General features: G+C 34.7%; 1 protein-coding gene across 1 annotated transcript; it reads left to right on the forward strand.

The window, feature by feature from the left end:
* The first annotated feature begins 200 nt into the window (after window positions 1-200).
* On the forward strand, window positions 201-24,861 carry CLEC2B (C-type lectin domain family 2 member B). Its single transcript, XM_027595726.1, has 6 exons — window positions 201-359; window positions 5,407-5,492; window positions 12,435-12,521; window positions 19,245-19,402; window positions 22,870-22,973; window positions 23,955-24,861. Exons 2-6 carry the CDS (start codon window positions 5,423-5,425, stop codon window positions 24,061-24,063), a joined length of 528 nt encoding a protein of 175 aa, XP_027451527.1. The 5' UTR covers window positions 201-359; window positions 5,407-5,422; the 3' UTR covers window positions 24,064-24,861.
* The last annotated feature ends 1,211 nt before the right edge of the window (window positions 24,862-26,072 follow it).

Genomic DNA, 26,072 nt, shown 5'->3' on the forward strand with positions numbered 1-26,072 from the left:
CCACAAGCCCAGAACATATGACAAGAGGAGGAAGTGGGGAATAGGGAGGGACAAGGCTGTTTTCTCCTCAGTTTCAGAGTGTGGGGCAACCTCCTCAGTTTCAGAAGGCTCCTACTCAGGGCCTCAGGGGCAAGGCTGCCGCTCAGAGCTGAGAAACCTGGGTCCCTGGGGATGACATTACTTATCAGTGGGCCCACAGAGTGAGCATTCAGGCAAAAAAAGATTACTCTTGAGCCCTAAGAGTAGTGGAATTTTCCTAAGTTTTGGACTGGCTTGGAGCCTATCATTCCTTTATTCTTTCCGATTTCTCCCTTTTGGAATAAGAATGTCTATCTGAGCTGATCCCACCATTGTATCTTGTAAGTACATAATTTGTCTGGTTTCAGTTTCACAGCTAGAGATGAATTTTGCCTCAAGGTGAATCATACTTGAAGGTTCACCAGACATAATTTCGATAAGACTTCGGAGTTGGAATTGATGCTGGATAGGTTAAGACTTGAGGCCACTGGGATGGGGTGAATATATTTAACATGCAAGAAGGATATGCTATTTGAAGGGCCAGAGGATGGAATATTATGAACTAAATTTTGGCTTTCCAGATTCATCTATTGAAGCTCTAACCCCCATTGTCCTGTATTTGGAGTTAGGGCCTTTAAGGAAATAATTAAGGTAAATGAGGACATAAGGGTTGAGGCTTAATCTGATATGACTGATGTCCTCGTAAGAAGGGATGAGACACCAGTGAGTTCTCTGTCAGTCCATGCATCCAGACAAAAAGTAATACGAGGAAACAGTGAAAAGACAGCCATCTACAAGTGAGAAAGAGAGGTTTCACCAGGCATCAGTTGTCTGGAACTTTCTTGCACCTCCAGACTCCAAAACTGTGAGAAAATTAATTTCTACTATTTAAGTCACCCAGCCAGTGCTATTTTGAAATGGCAGCCTGAGAAGACTAATATATGTGCCTTTGGGATTGGATTGAAGGAATCACTTTGATTTATGCTAGCCATGTGGTCTTCTTTCTGAGGACTTGCTTTTCTCTTTAATAATTGGGTCCTGAGTCAAAAAACTGGCTCAGGTGGAAGTAAGATGAGGTAATAATTTATAACTTTGGGGGGATGGTTTTCCTTAGCTTACTGATCATCCATTTTTGATTTATTTCTATTGTAGCTTTTGAGAAAAACCCAGTGGTATGCATGCAAAATCTATTAAATTTTCAGGACTTCGTGAGCCAATCATTGAATATAATTATTATAAAAATTACTATTATTTAAACCTAAAATTAAATAAATTATATTAAAAACAAAAGTAATAAATACTTAGCATAAGTCAGTTTCTGGTTATTTTTTACTATATTTTACCATTATCTACACGTGAAGTTTTTTTACATCCACTATAACTGAATAATAGAAATACTATATAACCATGCACTACTACTATATAACCATACGCTACTACACATCTCTTTTCAACTCTGGCATTTAGTGATGTCACATTGGTAGCTTGAAATCAGCTATGGTGAGAGTAATTACATCACAGGAATCAGCAATTATGCAAACTAGGGTTTGGGTTGTTATTTTTTTTCTCTGTAGCACCAGGTTAAAGACTAACGCATAAGTAAAAATACCCTCTTAGCTATCTATCTGTCTTACCCTCAGAGACATTTAACATTTTTATAACTTTCTCTTTGTCAGGAATCTAGATGCTACTCCAAACTCAACCTTCATTACAATATTTGTCAACCTTGTTTCAGAGTTGAGCTGTGCCATTTGACTTCTACTACTCCAAGATCCTATCAGTCTCAATGTTATCTGTAAATCCAATTCTGTGAAGACATCTCCTATTGTAACCCTTGGTCTAGAGAGGAAATCTGCAGTAAGCTTCTCAGTGATACTTATGTTCTTCTGCCAGTGTATACTTTATTGCTTTATTTTTTCATTATTATGTTAGTCACCCTACAGTACGGTATTAGTTTTTGATGTAGTGTTCCATGATTCATTGTTTGCATATAACGGGTGCCCATCATACCATCCCATAGAACGCTTGGTGGATTTTCTGTCCATATAGAGTATACCCACTGCAGAACGCCAACTGCTGTATTTTTGTATTTTTATCTTCTCTTTAACAATCTCCCACAGCAATTCTGGCATTTTACTCTGTTTAACATGGGCTATTACTTTCTTCAATCTTCTTGGAGTTATTTTAGCAGTTTATCAACACCCTCTCACAACATCTTGCCAAGTTATTAAATTTTATGCTTTAAGAGAGTACTCCAGTGTTGATAAAATCTCCCTTATCCAGCTTTGTGTTTCTCTCTTGATCTAACGCCTCTGGAATCTAATCACATTGTGTACTCTCTAGGTTGCCATTAAATATTGGTCAGGTCTGAATTTCTCCTGAGTGTCAAGGTTAACAGCTAATCTTAGTTATTGGCTTTATGATCAGGAGGGGAAGGAAGGGATAATCATAAGGAGAGTGTGTAATTTCTTTGATGGCAGAGGATTCAGCATCATCTTTAAGCAAGGATAAACTTTAGACTTTAACAATGGAGAATATGCTACTTTCAAAGGTCTAGATAGCTCAACATTTAGACAGTTCTAGATTTTTGAGGTTTTTGAGAAAGCTTTTATGAAAAGACACTCTACAAATGGTGGAAAGTATTTGTAATACAGGTATCTGACAAAGGAATTGTTTCCATATTGTTTATATATTAGTTTACAACTCATTATATATGTTTTTATAGGATGATTTGCCTTTTTAATTTGCAAGACACACATAAACATAAACATAACAACATATACATATAATAAATATGTGTATGTGTATATATATATATATACATATATATATATACACATACACATATCTTACAACCCATTAAAAACAAGACAAATCATCCTATAAAGATTGGCAAAATATCTGAATAGAGAGTTCACCAAAAAAAATATTTTGGGATGCCTGGGTGGTTCAGTGAGTTAAGTGTCTGCCTTTGGCTCAGGTCATGATCCCAGGGTCCTGGGATCCAGTCCTGCAGCTGGCTTCCTGCTCAATGGTGGTGGGGGGGGAGCTTACTTCTCCCTCTGCCTGCCGCTCCCCCTGCTTGTGTGCTCTCTCTCTCTGACAAATAAATAAATAAAATCTTTAGCAAAAAAGATATAGGGCACCCGGGTGGCTCAGTCCGTTAAGCGACTGCCTTTGGCTCAGGTCATAATCCCGGAGTCCCAGGATGGAGTCCCGCATCGGGCTCCCTGCTCAGCAGGGAGTCTGCTTCTCCCGCTCCCCCTCCCCCCTCTCATGCTTTATCTTTCTCTCTCAAATAAATAAAATCTTTAAAAATATATATATATATTAATTGCCATAAGCACATGAGAAAATGCTCAACAGATTATCAGAAATTAAAAGTACATTTAGATACCCCCACATACCTACTGGAATGGTGAAAATTAAAAAGACTGACCATATCAGATGCTGCTGTTGATGTGGAGGAACTGCAACTGTCCTACTTTTTAATAGAGGGAATGGTACAACCTCCTTGGAAGATATTTTATGTTTACAAAATTAAACATACATTTTCTTTTAAAAAAACAGCTTTATTGAGGTATAATTGATATACAAAAAAACTGAACGTATTTAATGTGTACAGTTTGATGAGTTTGGACATATGCAAACACCCACGGTACCATTACCACAATCGAGATAATAGACATATCCATCACCTCCCAGATCACATGTTGAGTGTTCTTATCACAAAAAAATACAAACATATTTTCTATATGACCTAGCAATTCCACTACTAGGCCTTTCCTCAAAAGATTAGAAAATAATTGTCCCACAGAAAGACTAACAGAAATATTGATGTGATTTTATTTCTGATAGTCAAAAAGTGTTAACAACCAAATGGGGTAATGGATAAGCAAATTATTATATATTCACAAAATAAGATTCTGCTTGGCAATGAAAAGGAATGAACTGCTGGTCTATGCCACAATCTGGATGAAACTCCTAAACATTTTACTGTGCAAAAGATCCAGACTCACAAGGGTGCATGACTCCATTTATAGAAAATTCTAAAACCACCAAAACTCATCTCTGTTGATAGTAGATTAGTGGCTGCCTGGTTCCTGGGATGAACTGCAAAGGTACATCAGCAAACACTTTGAACTGAAGGAAATGTTGTATATTTTGAGTGAAATTGCATATCTTAATTGCATCTCCTTAGGAACAAAACTAAATTTCACTCAACTATGATAGTGCAATCCCTATATTCTCCTATATATGCATTTCTAATAGTCCTATGGATAGAATATTTTGGTGATAACATAGGTAGAAATGTTCATTTCTCCCCAAACTTTTAGTCTTCTTTCTGTCCCAAAATGGAAGGAACGATTTTGTTATCTGCCTTTTATCTTGCATAATTTTGTTTTGAGTGATGATAGTAGTGACCAGAGCTATATATTCAAGGCCATCTAGGAGAGTTTAATCCTATATTAAATGGGATTATTCTCTTCACATTTTTTTTCTTTTCATTTCTTTGTCTTCTACTTTCCTCTCCATTCTCATTTCTTTTTCCCTTCACAGTGTCCCTGTCAGAACAAATATGGTGTTAATCCTGAAGCAGCTTGTAGGACGTCAGCTGCCTCTCTAGATTTTTAATGTATTTATTGAAAGAGAATATGAAATCATTTGAAAATTCTGATGAGTACAGATTTGAAAAGAAAATTGCTTCCTAATAATCTAACTCTAGCCTAATAGCATTACCATCTTGAATATTGATGATAATATTCTGAGTACCTTTTAACTTTATTTTCCTTTTCCTCTTTCTGCTTTCTGTTTGTTAGGGGTGTGTAGGTGTGCATAGGGCCATGATAGCGTCCGAGAAAGAGAGAAAATTGTTTTTGTTCTTGCTTCAGTAGCCAGCTTGAAACATAGCTTTCTAATCTTTGATTTCATCACCTTTAAGTTTGTCTTTCTAAACATAGGATTGTTGTGCCTGGGCACCTGTCTAAACACATATCTTAAATCATGTCTTTTAATTAATTTTCTTATCTTCTATGACCCTGGAAGGACACCAGTTATGTAATATTCTTGAAACAATAGAAAAAATAGCTTCTTGAATATTTTTTTTGTTCGATGGGTATCCTCTATCGAGAAAATAGGAATCTCTGAACTTGTTACTTCTTTACATTTTAGTGAACTTCCTCTTTCTTTAGCAAATGGTGCTTTTTTTTTTTGTTTTACAGGAAGAAACTGTTTAGACAATATTTGACTCTATCAGACACACTGTTACTTTCATTTTGAGAAATACTGCTTAACATTGCCTTGTTTTTCTAAAGTAGAATAATTCTAGTTTGGAGCTTCTATTGAAGATACTAATAACATTTTTACATTCAATTTAAAATTTTGAAGAGAGGTTTTGGAAGAGATGACACAAAGCCCCCAGATAGCCACCCAGACTGATCACAGGAATCAAGGAACCAATGAAAAGAAACAAGGTAAGGACATTCACAGTAGTTCAGAATGAAAGTTATAGATGGAAATTATGCCATTATGTTAAAAGCCTTCCAAGGTATGGGATGGGTTTTGTTGTTTTTTTCATCAAGGCAGAAAAATCCTTCTTTGAGTTAACATCTCCATAAAATGAAAATTGTGACAATGAAAATTCAGATTTGTAATTGGCTGTTTTGTCTTATGAATGGAGATTATTTTAACTGATAGTGGAGAGGGATTAACCACAGTTTAAAATTATTCAAGATTTAATTTCATTTTTACTAAGTATTTAATAAAACTAAATACTGGAGAAAATGTTAAATTTGATCTGCATACTCCTTCAAGGCCCAGATGCAGCCACAATATGAAAAATTTGGCCAATATTTCTAATGTCTTAAAAGATTGTTTGTGGACAGTGAGTGGAGTCACAATAAGCCAGACTTTGGGGTACTTAATAACAGAAAGATTATCTCCCTCTCCTCCTCTAATCTAAACAATCACTAGTACTCTGATGTCCTTGAAGATGTCTCTGGCAACCTTAAGAAAGATAAGAAAAGAAAATTCACTTTAAAACTAAAACGAGAAACTAGAAAATAACTCGGTAGCTTTGGACATACTAACTAGCAAGTTCAGAATATGTAAGATCCAAACTTGAAATCTAGCAGAAAAATCTTTCAAAGGTATTTCAGCAGGGGTCTTCATAGTCAAAATATGGTAAAGAAGAGAGGCTAAAATCCATTAAATACAATAATCAATTTAGGGACTCTGGTTGGTTTTAAGTATTTGCCATTTAATTTCTTTTCAGTCTACTAGTGCATGCAAGTGTCAAAAGTTATTGTTACTGCAGTTCATATTAGAATGCATAAATACTTATTCCTCATTTTTTTTGATAATTCTGTCTAAGGTTAGATCAAAGAGGGTTGGGGACAATGGGATCAAATATTAGGTGATAATATGAAAATATCAGAACCAAAAGTTTTAAGAATGCTTTCTAGCCACTCATAAAATCAATGTTAATTTCTACCCTAAATATCAATCATCAATATGAATTTATATATTTTATGTATGAATAAATGATATATATTACAAATATAGTCTGTAATTTACTAAGTAATATTATGTATATGTATATTAGATATAGCATACATAGATATATAATTTGAACTTATAAACACCATTGTAATAGTTAATTTAGTGCATGATATAATTTATCTTTTAATATTTTCTTTTATATTATTCTCTCTTATTAGTAATTTGTTAATTTTTTCCCATAGCTGTCAGCTAAGAAAAAGTGTATTTTATTTAGTTTTAAATTCACTGGTCACCCTGGATTTTTCTTCTTATCTCTACTTGGAGATCATTGTCAATTTTAGAATATATGCTGCGGAATCGAGCACGGAGGAGATCAGCTCCAGAAACGGAGAGAAATTACTTGAGTCAGCTCTATGGGGAAAGTAATTGGAATCCTTAACTGTGTAGATTATGATAGGGATGAGTTTAGAACTATTTTAGTTACATTATTAATAGGTTTTTATTGAGCTGCCCGGGGATATTATCTGTTTTTACTTTCCTTTGTTGAACACATTATAAGGGCTGAGCAACTTCTTTGAAGTTCATCTGTCACTACTAAATTCACAGTGGGAAACCAACATTTCCTGTTCTTTTTGTTTTTTCGATAATTTGTGCAGGTACAGGTATTGATCATTTAATATAAGGATAAAGAGAAGGAACTTATAAAATGAAAGCCATTTATATTGAATGTAGAAAAGTAGATTTTAGGGCTCAGGACAGAACATTTAATCTATGCTGTTTGGTGGTATTGAGAGTGTGGGGGCGGAGGATTCTTCTGGGTTATATGACATTTCCTAGCTTTATTGTGGCATCGAAGCATCGAGAGAGTCTTCAGTCATCTCTTTTCTCTGATTATTTGTGAAAAGATATGCCCCAACATGAATTAGCCTTTTGGTTCTAGTCCCGCTATTTCTGTGCTACACGTACAACAAAAGCCATGCTGTTTCTTCACCACAGTCATGGCACAGGCATCTTATTGAGTCTGGTGCTCTATGCATGTAATGACACATTGCCTTGACTGATGATATAGAAAAAGGAGGAAAATACTTGTTTTCTTGATGCCTGATATTTGAAGAAAACTAATAGGGAATTAGAGAAATTAAGAAGGTGACACTTGAAAGGTGATTAAAACTCCATTAGACAGAGCCTGGACTACAGTTTGGAACTGAGGCATATACAGAAATAAAAGGTTGAAAACACAGGTGTATGTTTTGTTTCTCCTCTTTATGTCTTTGGTACATTTGAGGGAGGGTCATTTCTCTTACCTAGGAATACCCCCTCCATTTGTACTTCAGACCACAACCCCTGTAGCCTGTGCAAGAATTCGTCTTCTTAATTTAATTATTCCCTCCCTTTCTTGCCTGCATTAGCAATCTATCCCTTCCATATTAAATCATCCCCAAATTCATAAAAGAAACATTGTGTGTTCTATCTTTAAAAAAAAAAAACCCTATAATAATCACCCATCTCATTCTAACTAACTACTTCTTTTCTTGCTCTCATACACACAGCACACGTTCTCTGAGTCTACATGCTGATTTTACTTCCTTACTTCCAGCAATATGCCCTTATTCTGTCTGACTCTGAAACCATTCTATCAAGGATATCAGTGGCCTCCAAGTGCTCCATTTGATTTTTCTACCTCCACTGCTACCACCCTTGTTTACGAGATCCCCATAATTCGATTGATTAGAGTTATAACTCCCTAAATAGTCTCTCCACGCACTAGTCACAGGGAACTTTTTTTTTTTTGAAGATTTTATTTATTTATTTGACAGCGAGAGACACAGTGAGAGAGGCAACACAAGCAGGGGAAGTGGGAGAGGGAGAAGCAGGCTTCCTGCCGAGCAGGGAGCCCGATGCGGGGTTCGATCCCAGGACCCTGGGACCATGACCTGAGCTGAAGGCAGACGCTTAACAACTGAGCCACCCAGGTGCCCCAATCACAGAGAACTTTTAAAAGCATAAATGTAGCAGTGCCAAACATCCACCTAAAACAATTCAGTGGCTTCCATTATACTTTGAAGAATGTCAAGTTCTTTCCCAGGGCCTTCAAAGCTTAGCATCATTTTGCTCCTAACTAGTCACTATTCCATGCTACTTCGGACCTTATCAAACTTGTTCTACTTGGGCCACATTCTTTTCAATTCTTTCCTGATTTAAGGCACTTGAACTTGCTGTTCTCTTTGCTTAAAATGCTTTCTCTGGTTTATTTCACATAAATGGCCACTGCTCATATTTTATGTTTTGGTTTTAATGTCGCTTCCACAGAATTCTACCCTCCCCTACACACTATCTTTTCTGGTCATTTTCACTTTATCTATCACCCTGCTTATTGCCTTCCAGCTCTTGTCGCAATCTGTAATTTTTAATTTTTTTTTCAGTTGACTATGTCTTTTCCACCAAATCCAAATTCCAGGAGAGCATAGATTATGTCATTTTGTTTATTATTATATTTATGGAAACTACCACATAGTAGGTGATCAGTAAATATTTGTCAAAGAATGAACAAAGAAACAACGCTGGTACACAAGTGAAGCATTGCAGTTGATGCTTATTATGTAGCTTTGAAATTCCAGGTGGTCAGAAGAAATGCACAACTAATGACAGGACTTTTCAGAAATTTGGCAGAAACAGACAGGTTAGACATAATTCCTAATTATATTTCTCACATAGTTGAAATAATAACAGTCTGGTGGCTCAAAAACAATGCTAGTTTTCTCTTTGCTGCATTCCCTCTCCCTCCTTATGGTACTTCTTAAAAATTACTTTATTATGAATTTTTATAAGTACCAATATTTTCATATGTTATGCATGATAGTGTAGATAGCTCCATACTTTTGGAAGAACACCTAATCAGTATATGCCAATTTATTTATCTTTGAAAATTTTTTCTTAACAGGATAATTAGACAAACGTGCAAGACATTTAAACTATAGTTCTAATTCTGGTTAAAACTAAAAAGGGTGAGACAGCCTAAATGCCCATCAGAAAAGGATTTTTTTTAAACAGTATAGCTACATAAAAGTATTATCAGTCATTAAATTTATATTGTCAAATTATTCTTTAACATGATGTATAAATCCAGGTGTTGCACCTCCAACTTTTAGTGGCTTAAAACAACAATCGTATTGCTTGTGGTTCTAAGGTTTAGGGATAAGGACAGATTCAGGAGGAATGGCTCTTGTCTCCTCTGTTATGTTGGGCTCCAGAACAGTGAAAGTAGGAATTACAAGGTCTCTTAAGACTTGGGCTCTAAAGTTTCAGTGTCACTTTTTTTTTTTTAAGATTTTATTTATTTACCCAACAGAAAGAGACATAGCGAGAGAGGGAACACAAGCAGAGAGAGTGGGAGAAGGAGAAGCAGGCTTCCCTCGGAGCAGGGAGCCCAATGTGGAGCTCGATCCCAGGACCCTGGGATCATGACCTGAGCTGAAGGCAGACGCTTAACGACTGAGCCACCCAGGTCACTTTTACCAGTCTATTGCTTAAAGCAAGGCACAAGGTGATTCATATTCAGGTGGTGGGGAATACAGTAGATCTCTTGATGGAAGGAGAAGCAGGATCATGTGCCAAAGGGGTGCTGGACACAGGGGGGCGTGATTCATTGGGGGCCATTCTTTTTTATTGTTATGTTAATCACCATACATTACATCATTAGTTTTTGATGTAGTGTTCCATGATTCATTGTTTGGGCATAACACCCAGTGCTCCACGCAGAATGTGTCCTCTTTAATATCCATCACCGGGCTAACCCATCCCCCTACGCTCCTCCCCTCTAGAACCCTCAGTTTGTTTTTCAGAGTCCATCATCTCTCCTGGTTCGTCTCCCCCTCCGACTTACTCCCCTTCATTCTTCCCCTCCTGCTATCTTCTTCTTCTTCTTTTTTCTTAACATATGTTGCATTATTTGTTCCAGAAGTACAGATCCATGATTCAACAGTCTTGCACAATTCACAGCGCTCACCATAGCACATACCCTCCCCAATGTCTATCACCCAGCCACCCCATCCCTCCCACCCCCCACCACTCCAGCAACACTCAATTTGTTTCCTGAGATTAAGAATTCCTCATATCAGTGAGGTCATAGGATACATGTCTTTCTCTGATTGACTTACTTCACTGAGCATAACACCCTCCAGTTCCACCCACGTCATCGCAAATGGCAAGATCTCATTCCTTTTGATGGCTGCATAATATTCCATTGTGTATATATACCACATCTTCTTTATCCATTCATCTGTCGATGGACATCTTGGCTCTTTCCACAATTTGGCTATTGTGGACATTGCTGCTATAAACATTGGGTGCACGTACCCCTTCGGATCCCTACATTTGTATCTTTGTGGTAAATACCCAGTAGTGCAATTGCTGGATCGTATGGTGGCTCTATTTTCAACTGTTTGAGGAACCTCCATACTGTTTTCCAAAATGGTTGCACTAGCTTGCATTCCCACCAACAGTGAAGGAGGGTTTCATTGGGGGCCATTCTTAACAGTCAACCACACACGAGAAGAACAAACTGTTAACTGAAAACATAAGAATATAAAACAGTGGGTCCGTGATGATTGTACTCATTTAAAATCATGTGTATTTGTGGGGGAGGTTATATGTGTGAAAATAGGATTAGAGAGATATATGGATGGAAGGATGTTAACCCACATGATAATGCTGGTTATGTCTAAGTAGTAGAAATTTAGATGTGTTTTATTTTTTTAAGATTTTATTTATTTATTTGATGGAGAGAGAGAGAGAGAGATCACAAGCAGGGGAAGCAGCAGGAAGAGTCAGAAGGAGAAGCAGGCTCCACACTGAGCAGGGAGCCACCCTGGGATCATGACCTGAGCCAAATGCAGCCGCTTAATGACTGAGCCACCCAGGTGCCCCTTAGATGTGTTTTAAATTTAATATCTTTCATACATCCACAAAGGAAAAATGTTTATTCAACAAAAGAATAGCTCTTCACTAGGAAGAAGATAGGAATGGTAAATGCCCTCAATAAGTTTATCATCTATCTTTTTTTTTAAGATTTTATTTATTTATTTTAGAGAGAGAATGAGATAGAGAGAGAGCATGAGAGGGGAGAGGGTCAGAGGGAGAAGCAGACTCCCCGCCGAGCAGGGAGCCCGATGCGGGACCCGATCCCGGGACTCCAGGATCATGACCTGAGCTGAAGGCAGTCGCTTAACCAACTGAGCCACCCAGGCGCCCTATCATCTATCTTAAAATACCTCCTGTAACATTTAAAATTTCATAAAATTTTACATTAAGGATGTTTATAATCACATAAAATAACAAAAAAGTTTTATTTCAAAAAAACTTATGTACCATTTTTTTTCCCCAAATGGACACTAATAATTCCAGACCAGGAAAAAACAAGTGTCTTGTTCAAATTCCTTTGCTCGTTTGTAGCAAAAAATCTCAATTCCAAATCTTTGGACTGATTACTTATGAACTTTCAAATATGCTATACTATCTAGCCTTTAAAATAAACTTTTCATTAGTTAGAAAGTAGATTTTCTTAAAAATATTCAAGGAGTGTTAGGATGTACTGATATTGTACCATAGAAAAAGGATACTGAAGGCCTGGGGGTAGCTCCAGGTCTTAAGAAATTCTACCCTAAAGAATTATATATATTTGATTCCTTGGACTATGACAGTAAAATCAATGGTAACACTTGATTGAATGTAAAGATGAACTGAGAGATTTCAAAAAAAAATAGGGGTTGGTATTTTTTCCATATATCAAACAAATAATATGTTTGTGTTATCTTATGAAATATCGGAATAAATTGCCAAAAGAAGTTTGTTAGTTATGGTTATGAATGCAAATTTAGTCTTTCTTTTACCTGTTTCTAAATTTAATTTTTTTTCAGGTGTAAAGGACAAGTGTAAGATGACAACTTGCAGGTGTGTTACATTTGCATCTTTAATTATTAATATTATTCTAATTATTTTATTAGGTGAGTAAATTACATTTTTTATTTCTTTACTTATTTTTTCTTTTGAATGATCATTTTCTTTTCTGCCTCAATCATGATTTTTTCTCATTATTCTTACTCTTTTCCCATTATTCGTGATTTAATGAGTATCAATGAATGGTTTATTATGAATTACATGACCTACGTAAAGCATTGGGAGATGCAAAAATGATTAAGAAAAAATCATTCACCCTGATAATCTCCCATTCCACCCAACATTCCCATACCAGTGGCAATCACTTCTTTGATTTCTGTTGCATAGGTTAGTTTTGCCCATTTAAAAATTTTTTCCATAAGTAAGATCATACAATTTTATGTATTCTTTGCATCTTGTTTTCTTTGTTCCATATCATGTTTGTATGATTCTTCCACGTCATAGCATGTAGCAAAAGTTCATTGACTCATTGTTGAAGGGAGTTGGAAAAGCTTCATGCAAAGAGCCAGATAGTAAATAAATTTGGCTTTGTCAGCCATACAATCTGTGTTGCAAGTACCCCACTCTGCATTGGTAGTGAAAATAGAGCCACACATGATATATAAACAATTGACCTTGCTGTGTTTCACTAAAATTAAACATGGAAATTTGAATATTGTATAATTTTCATGTGTCACAAAATATTACTCCTCTCTTAATTGTTTTGATTTTCTATTATTTATTATTGTGTCGATTATTTTTAAAATGTAAAAATATTTTTAGCTCTGATTTTTGGCCTCAGGTTGTAGTTTTCAGATCCTCGCTATAGAGTATCTCATGCTATATATTAATTTATTAATCACTCTACTTTTGATGGACATTTGGACACATTTTGACTACTGCAGATTATGCTGATTTGAACATCCTCATACTTTTAGACTTTTAGCGAATAGTGGGTATTGTTTGCAATATACTTATGAGAAGAATTAGTAAACCATGGAGTATGTATAGGTCAGCGTTAGTAAATAATTCCGTAGATTGTAGATAATCCAGCCCAAAGTTTATGACATACTGGTCAACACTTTGTTGTCAGTTTTACCTATTTTAGCTATTCTGATGAGTGTGTGTTAATACCTTATTGTGACTTTAGTTGACATTTTCCTGATGACCAATACTGTTAAGCTCCTTGTTGTATTTGTAGTTTAGTCACAGTATTTTGTGATGGGTATATTCAAATACTTGGTCCATATTTTTATTGAGTTAGCTCTTTGTTTTTTGTTTTGTTTTTCTATTGTAAATATCTTCTACTATGTAAATATAAGTATAGTAAAAAATTTTTATGAAGCTTACATTTATTTTCTGTATGATGTCTTTCAATAAAGGGAAGTTCTTAATTTTTAGGTAGTTTTAATTTTTTTAATTTTTTTCTCTATTTTTACTATGTTTTACATCCTGTTTAAGAAATTTACTGTACTCCACATGCATGAAGATATTACTCTAGAGTTTCCATTGTAACACTTATTATATTTTTACTAATTTCACATCCAGAACTATAACGCTTTTGAAATTGATTGTTGTAAGTGTTTGGGTATAATGTCAAATGTATTTTTCTTCATTCAAATAGTCTTCTGATCTGAAACAATTTATTGAAAAGTCCACAGTTTACTTTACAGTTCATTCCTGGTGTTGTGCATCCTGAATTTGGAAAAATGTATAATGACATGTACCCTTCATTATGTTATCCTACAGAGCATCTTCACTGCCCCAAAAGACTTCTGTGCCCCATGTATTCATTTCTCCTCAAACTCCACTGGCAATCACTAATCTTTTTACTGCCTCCTTTGTTTTGACTTTTCCAGAATGTCATACAGTGGGAATCATATAGTATGTAGTCTTTTCAGACTGGCTTTTTTCACTTAGTAATATATATCTAAGGATCCCTTGTGTCTTATGGTTTGAGAGGTTTTTGTTTGTTTGCACTGAATAATATTCCATTGTCTGATGTATCACAGTTTATTTATCTATTCACTTACTGAAGAGCATCTTGATTGCTTCCAAGTTTTGGCAATCATGAATAAAGCTGCATTAACAACCATATGTAGGTTTTTGTGTGGACAGAAGTTTTCAACTCCTTTGGGTAAATACCAAGGAGTGCAATTGCTGGATTGTATGATAAGAATGTGTTTAGTTTTGTGAGAAACCTCCAAACTGTATTTCAAAGTGCCTGTACTGTTTTGCATTCCCACTGACAATGAATGGAAGTTCCTGTTACTCCACATCCTCGCCAGCATTCGGTATTGTCAGTGTCCTGGATTTTGACCATTCTAATAGGTGTGTGGTAACCCATTGTTGTTTACATTGGCGTTTTCCTGATGACCTGTGATGTGGAGCATATTTTCTTATATTTATTTGCCATCTATATATCTTCATTGCTGAGGTGTCTGTTCAGGCTTTTTGACCATTTATTCATTTATTAATTAGGTTGTTTCCTTTCTCATTGTTGAGTTTTAAGTGTTCTTTATATGTTTAAATAATAGTCCTTCATCAGATGAGTCTTTTGTGAATACTTTCTCCCAGTGTGTGGTTTGTCTTCTCATTCGCTTGACATTGTTTTTCACAGAGCAAAAGTGGTTAATTTTAATGAAGTACAGCTTATCAATTATTGCTTTCATGGGTTGTGACTTTGGTGTTGTATCTAAAAAGTTGTCACCATATCCATGGTCATCAAGGTTTGCCTCTATGAAATCTAGAAATTTTTTAGTTTTGTGTTCACATTTAGATCTTTGATATGTTTTGAGTTAATTTTTGTGAAGGATGTAAAATCTGTGTTTGGATTCATTTTTTTGCATGTGAATATCCAGTTGTTCTAGCACCATTAGTTGAAAAGACTGTCTTAGCTCCATTATATTATTTTTGCTCTTTTGCCCAAGTTCAGGTGACTACATTTATGTGAGTCTATTTCTGATCTTTCTTCTCTATTATACCGATTTATTTGCCTATTCTTTCATTGATATTACACTGTCTTAGAGATCACTGTAGCTTTATAGCAAGTCTTGATGTTGGGTAGTATCAGTCCTCCAATTTTATCTTCTCCCAAATTAAGTTGGCTATTCTGTACTTTTTCCTTCTCAATATAAACCTTAGAATTAGTTTATTGGTATTTATAAATAACCTGCCTAGATTTTGATTGGGATTTCATCAAATCTGTAGCTCAAGTCCGGAAGGAACTAACATATTGACAATATTGTGTCTTCCTAATTATGAACATAGAATGTCTCTCTAAAAACTAGTTCTTCTTTGATTTTGTTCATCAGAGTTTTGTACTTTTCCTCATATACATAATATAGTATATATTTTATTAGATTTATACATAAGTATTCAATTTTGGGGGTTCTAATGTAAATCATATTTTATTTTTAATTTCAAATTACACTTCTTTATTTCTGGTACATGGGAAAACAATTGACTTTTGCATGTTAACCTGTATCCTCCAACGTTGCCATGATTATTTATTAGTTCAAGGAATTGGGTTTTTTTTACTTCTTTCAGATTTTCTACAGAACAATCATGTCATCTCTGAACAAAGGAATTGTTTTGTTTTGTTTTGTTTTAGTTTTTTTCAGATTTTCTATAGAACAATCATGTCATCTCTGAACATCTCCCCTTTCCAATATGTATGCCTATGACTTCCTTTTCTTGCATTATTGCATTACACAGAACTTTTAATTTGATAATGAAAAGTAGTGGTGAGAAGGGAAAGCTCATTCTAGTGGGAAAGCCTCCAGTTTCTCACCATTATTATATTAACTGTAGGGTATTTTTGTAAATAGTCTTTATCAAGTTGGGGAAGTTCCCCCTCTATTCCTAGATTACTGGGAGTTTGTGTCACGAATGTTAGGTTTTTGTCAAGTGTTTAATTCATAGGATCATGAATCATGTGATTTTTCCTTTTTAGCCTGTTGATGTAATAGATTACATTAATTGATTTTCAAATGCTGAACCAGTCTTGCAGATATGAGATAAATCCCACTTTGTCATGGTATATAACTCTTTTTATATATTGTTGGATTCAATTTGCTAATATTTTGTTGAGGATTTTTATATCTATGTTCATGAAAGATACTGATCTGTGGTTTCCTTTTCTTATATCTTTGTCTGGTTTTGGTATTAGGGTAATGCTTGCCTCATAGATTGACTTAGGAAGTATCCCATCTGCTTCTCTCCTCTGAAAAAGATTGTAGAGAATTGGTATAATTTCTTCCTTAAGTGTTTGGTAGAAATCACCAGTGAACCCATCTGGGCCTGGTGCTTTCTGTTTTGGGATAGTACTAATTATTCATTCAATTTCTTTAATAGCTACAGCCCTATTCATATTGTCTGTTTCTTCTCATTTGAGTTTTGGAAGATTGTTTTATTCAAAGAATTGGTCCATTTCATCTAGTTTATCAAATTTTCGGTCACTGAGTTATTCATAGTATTCCTTTATTATCCTTTTGATTTCTGTAAGATCTGTAGTGATGTCCTCTTTTTCATTTCTGATATTATTAATTTGAGTCTTTTCTTTTTTTTCATAGTTAACCGGGGTAGAAGCTAGCTGATTTTATTGTTCATCAAAAAACAAGCTTTTGATTTTGTTGATTTTCTTTGTTAATTTCATACTTTCAATTTCATTTATTTTTGCTGTAATCCTTATTATTTATTTTCCTCTGTTTAGTTAGGTTTAGTTTTCTCTTATTAGTTTTTAAGATGAAAACTTAGATGATTGATTTTAGATCTTTTTCTTTTCTAAAGTATGCTTTCAATACTATATATTTTCCTGTAAGCTTTGCTTTTGCCGCATCCCACAAGTTTTGATAAATTGTGTTTTTATTTTTCTTCAGTTCAAAACATTTTAAAATTTCTCTTGAGATTTCTTCTTTGGTCCATGTGCTATTTAGACCTTTGTTGTTTTATCTACATGTTTTGGGAAATCTTTCATCTATCTTCTGTTATTGACTTCTGGTTTAATTCCATTGTGATCTGAAAGCAGACATCATATGATTTCTTTTCTTCTAAATTTGTTAATGTGAGTTTTATGTTAATTATTAATTTAAATAACTTGCCAATCTTCATTTGGAAGTTTATGTAAGCATTCAGATTATCTGCAAATAGAAATGCTTTTATTTATTCTGTTGAAATCTTTATAACTTTCAGTGTATTGCCTTATTTTACTGGATTGAAATTCCAGTACAAGGTTGAAGAGAAGTAGTTAGTGTTGCAACCTTATCTCTTTCTTAAATCCATGAGAAAGTTTTTAAATATTTTTCCATTAAGAATGGTTACTTGTAGGGGCACTTGGCTGGCTCAGTCAGCTGAGCAACCAACTCTTGGTTTCGGCTCAGGACATGATCTCAGGTAGGAGCTAGAGAGTATAATGTTAAGTGAAATCAGTCAGAGAAAGACAAATACCATATGATTTCACTCATATGTGGAATTTAAGAAACAACAAACAAGCAAAGGGGAAAAAAGAGAGAGAGAGAGAAATCAAGAAACATACTCTTGATTATAGAGAACAAACTGATGATTATCAGAGGGGAGGGAGGTGGGGGATGGGTTAAATAAGTGATGAGGATTAAGAAGTGCACTTGTGATAAGCATGGGGGGATACATGGAAGTGTTGAATCACTATATTGTACACCTGAACTTATATAACAATGTATGTTAACTAATTGGAATTAAAATTGAAAAAAAAGAAAAAGGTGTTAAAGGTTTTACCTTCTATAGGTACTTGGCATCAAATGACTGTAGGTGATAATTTGTTTTATCTTCACATACCAGAGATCACCAGCATCCCATTTATGACTGGTGTTTGAATCAATGCCTTTAAAGTGAATCATGTAGACAATAAATACCGTATCTCACCCTTAAGGTTTTGTTCCTTTAGACCCACTTTTGGTACCCAAAACTGATTCACTCTGGGTGCCTTCAGGAAAATGGACACTGAGAAATGTTACAAGAATAGGACTTTAATATGGGAATTAGGAATAACATCACTGTGGAAGTAGTTGAGGAGTGATGGTCTGGAAAGCTGTGTAGCTGGAGGAGAAATAGTCACTAATGATTTTGGCTTAAAGCACTAATGAGTTTGTAGAACCAAAGATTAAAGGAAAGTCTAAAAATACATCTAGCTGCCAAGACTACCAAAGTCAAACTCATTAAAAGGCCTGTGAAGTTCTTATGCCCTTGGTCTCCCAGGATAACCGTTTCTGCTTTACTTCTACCTTCAAAATCTCATGTGGGTTCTTTTCAGCATCTAACTCAGAGCCATACAGTGATAGTGGTATCTAGTTGACAATAAGCAATCAAACACACATATTGTTAATTATATATTCTGTTTTATTCTTTTAATTGCTTCCTTAGAAATTAAAGCATGTGTCCTAGATTATAACAGTCTAATATAAATTAGCATTTTTATTACCCCCAGATAATGATAGGATTTTGTTATATTTCACTTACCCAAAAGTGATACAGGTGACTTAACACAAGTAAAATCACACTGGTAGCCTTATGAAGGATGATGTATCATAGGCTGGAGTTGAAAGGAATATCAGTAACCTGTCAAATCCTGAACTGCTGTCATTTAACCTAACATGCAATTTGTCTTTCAACTTGTTGCATAATAGATATGCAATTCTGGTTATGATCAAAATCTTACATCACAATCTTGTCTTTCCCCATTGATCTCAAAATACAGAGGCATATTATTTCATCTGGCCATTAATATATTGTGTTTGTCTCATTTCCACTTTTAGCATTTAGGAGTACTCAGGATTCCTGCCCAGATGATTGGATTAGTTTCCAAAACAAATGCTATTATTTCTCTAAAGAAGAAGGGGATTGGAATTCAAGTAGACACAACTGTGTCACTCAACGTGCTGACCTAACTATGATTGACACTGAGGAAGAAATGGTAATTTGATATGCAATTCTTATGCAATTTCTTAAGTAGGGGCATTGGGAATATTCAAATGGTAATATGATTTTTAAAAATTTTTCACACATCTGTCTATGCAGAAGATTTTTAGAACATGCCATGTGAGATGCAGTTGAAAAACTTGGTGATGTTTGGTTTGAATAGTGTAAGACTTATATCAAGTAGTAGACTTGACAGCTATCTTTGTATTTTAAGGAGTATAAATAGAGGAATTTATAATATTTGGAATCCTTTTAAAAGTCAGTACTCCATAAAGACAACTGTTTTAGGAAGGATGGGATTCTCCAATCTACCCCCTTTGAGGAAACTTCTTCTGACTTAGTCCTGCTTTGCTCTCTCTGAGTCCCTGTAAGAGCCTCCATCAGAGCACTCACTACCAGTAATTGAATAGGTATGTTACTGAAAGTCTTAGACTGAAGCATGAGTTTCCACTGAAGACACACTATGATTTATTTGAAGTTGCCACATTTGCTATACCATAAAGGCAGGTACAAATTAAAAGCTTAATGGCCCTTTTTAAAATAAATATTGATTTACATGGCAAAAATCTTATATGAGTAAAGGAAATCTCCTAGAACTTTAACAAAGGATTGTGAAACTACATACTTCTGCACTTGTGAAATCTGTTCTTTCCCTGAACCATTTATGTGATAAGCATACATTTTTACTCTTGTTTAGTCTCTTTAAAAGTTAAGGGTCAAGATATGATTTCACTCATATGTGGACTCTAAAAAAACCAAATGAATAAACAAACAAAAAGCAGAATTAGACCTAGAAATACAGAGAACAAACTGATGGTTGCCAGAGGGAAAGCGGTGATGGGATGGGCAAAATGGGTGAAGGGGTGTGGGAGGTACAGGCTTCCAGTTATGGAAAGAATAAGTCACAGGAATAAAAGGCACAGCATAGGGAATACAGTCAATGATATTGTAATAGCTTTGTATAGTGACAGATGGTAACTACACTTGTGATGAGTATACCATAATGCATAAATTTGTTGAATCACTATGTTGTACACCTGAAACTAATGTAATATTGTACATCATCTGTACTCAAATAAAAAAATTAGGTAAGGGGTCAATATAAGAGGTAAGATAACTTGAATAATTTGCAGTTAAGTGTTTAAAATGTTAAGCAGCACAGCACAGCATTTAAAATTGTTAAAAGAGAATTCTCTTAATTCTGTGGTCAATAAAATACATTTATGTAATCTGCGTGAAGATTGATTCAAATTTAAATGGATGTGAACTGGACAGGGAAAATTTATAGTGCAAGAAAACTCAACAATTTTGGTTGCAACAAAAGGTATAGAAATCCAAATAAAACAAAAAACTAGGTATGTGAACAGTAGACACAGCAAATCAACAAGGAAGATGCAGACTCGAGTTAATAGGAAGATTTGTATGTAGTCAGTAGTTTCACTGCTAAATTTTGCAAGACTTTTGCAGTGAACATTCTGAGAAATTCTTAAATTGTCTTTTATAGTTCCTCTTGTGGGGAAAATGTCTAAATTTGCAACAAGATGGAAAAATAATGAGTGCTAGTAAAATTTTTGAGAGGTAAAGAATTAACAAGGCAAAATATTTTAAAAATCTTCACTTATAGGAATCTTGTCAGCAAAGGCTGACAAAAATAGTGAATATCATAGAACACAAAGATCAAAGCATACCAAAATAATTAGTTTTGAACTTAAAAGAAGTCATTAAACGTATCAGCTAAGAATGATTGTACTCTTTGAATCAAGAAAAGAGACTTTGATCCTACAATTTCCTGATATATTTTGGAAGTCATAGATGCCTATATTTACTACATAATCTGGGCAAAATTTAAGTGACAAGCAAAATGAGGTAAAGCTATCTGTGAAGGAGTGATAAAAATAATATATAGAAGAATTTTAAAGGACTGTTTACTTAAAACAGCTTAATTAAAATGTTATATATGTTTACTTAAATTACAAAATGTTTTCCTTAGTTAAAATGAGATATAGCTTGTTTCATGAAATAGTTTTCATATTTATTTCCACTTATGTAGAGTTATTTTGCATCTTTAACAAGAAGCCACATGGGTATTCTTTTAGTGAGCAAATAATAATTAACATTTTTCTTAGGACAGGCTTTAGGAAACTTATGTCCTTGTTCCCTGTCACTAAGACCACAACTACTGAAACTCATCCAATTTTCCCAGTTATCCAATAACATATATACTGTTGGTCGTCAATACATTTATCCTTTCTCACATTTTTTTCTGCCTTCAAGCAAGCTCTTTGCTAAACCTAGAATATGAATTGTCCTCTTCTTTCTTGTCATCTGTATTTATTATGGAATATTCTATTCTTCCCCTCCAGATACACCTCTTAGAGCACATCCTATATGCAAGTGCCTTATAAAGATTCAGATACTTCTGTCTTGTAAACTAAAATTTCACTTTGGATTTATTACAGTCACATTCTTCTCCTTATCCAGGAGGATATTTTCTAACTCTATGTTTACATAAGTTTCTTCACTATAAATGAAACCCTATGAATCCAGGGACAGTGTTTGATTAATCTTTTCTTTTATAAACCCGAAGCTTAGCTCGATGAGTTAAATTTTTTTCCAAATAAATTTATGAAATCCTGCAGAAAATGGTACATTAAAATGTCAAAGTTATTATTAGTGTCACTGTTATAGACAGGAATGGACCATAATGTTGTGAACTATATTCCTCATATTTATCATAAAATTGAAACATGGAATGATAGAATGTCAAGTTTGTGGTTTCCCAGATATTTAGTAGCATAAGAGACTCAATGACTTTCTGTACATAATTGTATAGTTAAAAAGGCTCCAAGGCAGCAAGAAATTTCAACACTGAATGAATAAAGAGAGAAGGAGAAATAGGAAGATAAAATTATATTTTTCCCCTGAATGATCTCTTTAGAAGTAGAAATTTGGGGGCAGAAAAATAAAATTTGAGAATTAAATTCTAAAGGAATTGGATATATGGAGGGTGTGTGTCTGTGTGCGTGCCCATGTGATCCTTTTGGGAGAGAATTTGAAGTAAAATATAACATTAAAATCAGCATACTAGTATTTACTGGGAAGTGGAAAAACATTATAATAAGTATCTAATGATTAGAAAGGCTGTGTAATAAGTCATTTGAAAACTCTGGCTTTCCGGGAGTTTACAGTATTAAAATCCTGGAGGAATAGATTTGCATATAGAATATCTATCAATTTGGAATCAAAAAGTATCTTAAAGAAAATTTATCTCACATCTTTGTTTACAAGTAAGAAAACTAATTGTCAGAGGGTAAAATGCTTTTTCAAAACCCCGTTGCTATTTTCTGGTGAAGCAGGAGTTGAGCATTTGTTGCCTTGCTCCTCACAACCTGCAAAGCAAGGGGGACACAATAGGTTCTAGTAAAAACTAAAAAATATATAAAATTTATTTCATCTCTAAAGGCATTTCTTAAGCGATACAAATGCACTTCTGATCATTGGATTGGGCTGGAGATGACAGAAAATCAAGCAGGACGATGGGTAAATGGAACCATATTTAACAAATGGTGAGTTTCTTTCTTTGGGGGATTATTTAAATTTAGATAGCACAGCCTTCTCCAGAACCTTGGCATTAGCTGCATTTCTCTAGAGTCCAAGGTTTGGGTGTGTGTTGGAAAAATGAGATAGGGAAAACAGTATCATGTACTGAGATTAGTTCCAAGAATCAACCAGGGAGGTTGGAAATCAGGATAGAAGAGGGAAGATCTTAGTTGGTTATTTTGAAAATAAAGACCAGTGATTCATAAACACAGACCAAAAAAAAAAAAAATCCAAAAAACATTTGCCTGATTTTAACCTATATTTTCCAATTTATATCTATTCTTCAAACTTCATGCTACCTGTTTGTTTACATCTTTTACAGTTCAAGTTAAACTTGTTCATTTTAACCTGATTTTATCTGGCCTTCATATCTTCCACTTTGCAACATTTACTGCACAGATGACCTCCAAATAACCACCCTAAATGGTGACTGCCAGCCACTTTGCCACTTAGTTTATAATAGAATTTCTCAACAGCAACACAACTGACATTTTGGGCTGAATAATTCTTTGTTGTGGGGAAGGGGTGCTGTCTTGTGCATTTTAGGATGTTAGCAGCATCTCTGGCTTCTACCTATTAGGCAGTCCTCCCCCCCACCTCCACTTACGACAACCCAAAATGTCTCCAGGTGTTGCCAAGTGTGTGTTGGGGGGTGGGGTGGGGAACACAAAGCAAAATCGTGTTGTGTTAAGAACTATTGGTTTATATAAACTGATAGTTCCACTGATTAAACATAACTATCTTAATGTCAGTGTAATAGGTATAAATTCTTGGAAGAGGAACTTTTATGGTCTAATTTGGTAGATATCTTCCCCTTAGCAAGAGAGGACTGTGCCACAGCACACTTTTTCAGGACTCTGGACAGATATTTTTTAAAATGGGGTCATTGGGCAAATGAGAAATCACAGGATTTTTTTGGTACATGGTGTTTAATCCCTTTGTCGTAGGTTTTCTGTGAGAGGAAATGAAAAATGTGCTTACCTAGATGATGATGGTGCAGCAACAGCTAGATGCTACACGGAAAGAAAATGGATTTGCAGGAGGAAAATGCACTAACTTAATGTTTCTATAGTGGAATTGCAACATGCATACCATGATTTTTGTAATTCTTTTTTTCTTTCCCTCTGTATAAGTTAATTTTCAACACTTCACTGCTTTAATGTTCTAGTCTGATAATACATCTTGATAATTGTCAAAATAATTTCCTTCAACTTATTTTTCTACTTTTCAAGGTCTGGATCTTTTTTATATCAATGTTAGAAGACTCCTGTAATTAATTTCACAGGATCTATAAATCAGTTTGGAAAGTGTGGTATTTATAATATTTCTTATTCATTTATAATATATATCTTATGTTGGTGTTTGTCTTCTTGTATGATTTATAGTTTTTCTAACCAGTCACTGCATGTTATTTATTATATGTGTCCTTATTAAATGTATCTGATGTTTATGCTGTTGCAATGATGTAATTTTATTATTTTTTATAATAGTTACTTTTATATATGGAAATGTAATTCTTTGTGTTATTCTTCTCCTCTTCAACATACATTCTGAAAGCTCATAATTCTAATAATTTGTGGATTCTTTTAAATATTGTAAAACATAGCACCTAATAATAAGTTTTATTTTTTCTTAGAACTATCACTTAATTTTTGTCTAATTAAAATGTGTAGAACTGCCAAGACACTATTGGCAGTAAACATTATTAATTTGTTTCACATTCTAAAGAAAATGCTCCTAACATTTTCTTTTTTTTAAGATTTTATTTATTTAGGGCACCTGGGTGGCTCAGTTGGTTAAGCGACTGCCTTCGGCTCAGGTCATGATCCTGGAGTCCCGGGATCCAGTCCCACATCAGGCTCCCTGCTCAGTGGGGAGTCTGCTTCTCCCTCTGACCCTCCTCCGTCTCATGCTCTCTGTCTCTCATTCTCTCTCTCAAATAAATAAATAAGATCTTAAAAAAAAGAAATCTATCACTATAAAAAAAGATTTTATTTATTTATTTGAGAGAGAGAGAGACAACAATAAGGAGAGAGGGAGGAGCGCGCTCCCCACTGAGCAGGGACCTTGACGTGGGGCTCGATCCCAGGACGCTGGGATTATGACCTGAGCCAAAGGCAGATGTCCAACTGACTGAGCCACCCAGGCACTCCTGGTGCCTAATATTTCAACATTATCAGTCTTTTATTTCATTTTTATGCACTTTTTTTAAGTTAAGGCAGTTCTTTTCTGTTCCTGTTTCCTAAAAAAAAATTTTCAGTAGAAAGGGAATTTGAATTTTCTTATATGTTTTTGTTTCCTTCATCTATTTGGATGTTCTTCCTTAATCTTTCAATGTGGTAAATGACACAAGTTTTCTAATATTAAATAACTATTTTGAATTCCTAGATCAAATTCAACTTGGCTATCATATTTATTCTAAGTTGATTTATTCTGATATTTATTTTTTAATATTCCTATGCCTAAATTCATGAATGTGATTGCCCTAAGATATTCTCTGGGGGGATTATTGGGATTATTGTTTCAATAATTCAATGAAGACATGGTTGGAAGATGTGTTGTTTTACATTTATGGTATAAAATTGTGAATAGTAAGTTTAATGTGTCTAAAAAATTAATTATTGTTCATATTTTGTGCATATTTTAGATTAGATTTAGATTTGTGATCATCAGTGCACCCCAGCACCAACCTTTGAGAGTCACGGGAAAAGTATATTTATGGAGTATAATATAAGGATGTAATCAGAATGAAGTAAAAGGTGCTAAGCAAATGTAAACTTGAGGAGATCCATGTTGTTTCAGTAAAAACAAATTTCTAAGAGCCATGATAGTGAGAGTAATCACAGCATTGCTACCTTTTTCTTCTTTTTTTTAAGTTTTTTTTTTTTTTTGAGAAAGAGATGGAGGGAGACAGCTCACAGGCGCGTATGAATGTGGGGAAGGGCAGAAGGTGAAAGAAGTAGATTCTCTGCTGAGCAGGGAGCCAGATGTGGGGATCGATCGCATGACCTTGGGATCATGATCTGAGCTGAAGGCAGACGCTTAACTGACTGAGCCACCCAGGC

Source organism: Zalophus californianus, chromosome 9 (genome assembly GCF_009762305.2).
Source record: "Zalophus californianus isolate mZalCal1 chromosome 9, mZalCal1.pri.v2, whole genome shotgun sequence".
In the NCBI taxonomy this organism is placed as follows: Eukaryota; Metazoa; Chordata; class Mammalia; order Carnivora; family Otariidae; genus Zalophus; species Zalophus californianus.